Raw genomic sequence first — 2,328 nt, forward strand, 5'->3', positions numbered from 1 at the left:
ATAAAACTATTCCACTAATGGGGGGAATTGTTGCCATACATCCATATTTTTTTCCCGTTCTAACTCTTACCTGGCACAGATATGAAGTAGACTTGAATGAAGATTATGAAAATGGGTATTTTAATGAAATGGACCCCACTGAAACAGAATACGACAGGACTGATCCTACGACCAACGCCATGTAAAGTAACCATTTCTCTAATTGGGAACTTGTTTATTTGTGTAATGAATTATTCGTCCTATCAACTAGCCTAACTATGAGTATTAAATTCAGGAGCAATGCGGCCTGTAGTAGGGATTTCGGAGGAGATGTTCATGTCAAGGATGTGGAGGAAGACAACGATGGTTATAGCATGGAAGAGGCCTACGATGAAGACTTCGATGAAGAAGGGGATGATGTAGATGAGAAAGTAGGTGAAGGGGATGAGGTATTTGCCAATGTGGATGATATGTTAGGCAATACTGTGGCAAGGAATCCGATGGTAGTGGATGATATGGTTGTTGGAGATGATGAATATAATGAGGGGAATTTGGGAGTTGAGGAGTTGAAGGTCGGGGCACTATTCCAAAATATGAAACTCTTCAGGAAGATGGTAAGAGAGTATGCAATTGAGCACTGGTTTGTATATGTCCCAATCCAGACAACACCCAAGAAGTATGACCTTAGATGCAAGAATCGAAGTTGCCCATGGCGTCTGACAGGGACCACGTACTCGGGTTATGTTAAGGTAAAAAGGTTTATACCAGATCATACATGCTCAAATTCATTGAAAGGAAATGATCACCCCCTCGTCACAGCGTCTTGGGCTGCTGAAACATGCTTAGGCTTATTCCCCTGTCCAGGAGACATCAAGCCAAGTTTGATAAGAGAATTCATCAAGGATCATTGGGGCACAACTATATCCTACCAGAAAGCGCACATGGCGAAGGTCATTATTCATGAAATTAAGTGTGGAAATGCTGAGGCGTCTTATCGGATCCTTCCCGCATATCTTCATGAGATGGTAAGAACTAATCCCGGGAGTGTTATGCGTGTCTGTCGATCTCGAGACCTATGGCCAAATGGGGATGATACATTTGGCCATCTATTCTTCTCATGTGCCCCTAGCATTCGTGCCTTCAAAACCATTAGACCCCTGGTCCTTGTCGATGAGACACATCTTCGAGGGAAGTATAGAGGAATTCTGCTAGCCGCAACTGGCATAGATGGTAATGGTGGATTATTTATGTTAGCCTTTGCAATGGTTGAGGGTGAGTCATATGAAAGTTGGCTATGGTTTTTGCTTCTGTTCCGTCATACGATGTTGTCAGTAGAAAGAAACGTTATTACGATTGCGTCTGATCGGATGAAGGGGTTGTTTAGAGCAGTAGTTGAGGCATTACCCGGTTCATACCATAGCTATTGCATTCGTCATATGAGTGCCAATTTTTATTCAACCTTTAAGAGTCAAGTTCTTCATAGACAGTTTGGGAGAGCTACTTACGCCCTCAGAGAGTGTGTTCAAAGATGCGATGGAGAGAATCAAAGAGATCAATATAGAGGCATACAAATGGATAGAAGAGGTTCCAAAGGAAAATTGGGCCAGCGTATATTTCCCAGGGTCTAGATATAATATGCTAATGACTAATGCGGCTGAATGCTTCAATGCCATACTGAAGGAGGCAAGGGAGTTACTGATTATGTCACTCATGGATCACATTAGATGGAAGGTTTGGGACTTCTTTCGATCACGTCAGAAGCTGGGGCATTCATGGAATACCCGTTTGACAGGTAAGGCAGAAAAGTGGTTTGCATCGGCATGTGATCGTGCCCATAGGTATACACCTTATGCGTGTAATTGGACAGAATTTGAAGTGAAGTCTTTAACTAATGCGGATTGGGTGGATTTAGAAAAAAAGACGTGTACCTGTGGACGATTCCAAACGATAGGACTGTCGTGTGGGCATGCCATAGCAACCATGGGGATGAACCGTTAGTACCCATATGTATATTACGAGGAATGGTTCTTTGCCGATACGTATCGGAATACATATGATGGGGTGGTTCATCTCACGCTTGATCGATCACAATGGTCGGAGCCTCCCAATCGTTTGACATTAGTATTGCCACCACTGGTAAAACAACAACCTGGACGACCTCATAAATGTCGGTTGTCGAAAGGCTTGCAAATAGGATCACATCACAATAGTGGTACGTGGGGCGAACTTGGACATAATAAACGATCATGCAAAAATCGTCCTCATGTAAACCGTGGCGGAAATGTCACACCCATTATGCCTTCCGAACCTATACAGAACAGGTACGTGTTTTAATTTTCATTAATTATT

At 42.9% G+C, this 2,328-nt stretch overlaps 1 protein-coding gene across 1 annotated transcript; it reads left to right on the plus strand.

Annotated features, from left to right (window-relative positions):
* The first annotated feature begins 257 nt into the window (after nt 1-257).
* On the plus strand, nt 258-1,607 carry LOC143878856 (uncharacterized). Its single transcript, XM_077381072.1, has one exon. The coding sequence runs from the start codon at nt 258-260 to the stop codon at nt 1,605-1,607; it is 1,350 nt and encodes a 449-aa protein (XP_077237187.1).
* The last annotated feature ends 721 nt before the right edge of the window (nt 1,608-2,328 follow it).

The sequence above is a fragment of the Tasmannia lanceolata genome, unplaced genomic scaffold (assembly GCF_043159265.1).
Source record: "Tasmannia lanceolata isolate RefF3 unplaced genomic scaffold, GAP_Taslan_0.1 ptg000006l, whole genome shotgun sequence".
Lineage (NCBI taxonomy): Eukaryota > Viridiplantae > Streptophyta > Magnoliopsida > Canellales > Winteraceae > Tasmannia > Tasmannia lanceolata.

Coding starts and splice junctions, on each gene's coding strand:
- LOC143878856 (XM_077381072.1), top strand. CDS start 258: ATGAGTATTAAATTCAGGAGCAATGCGGCCTGTAGTAGGGATTTCGGA.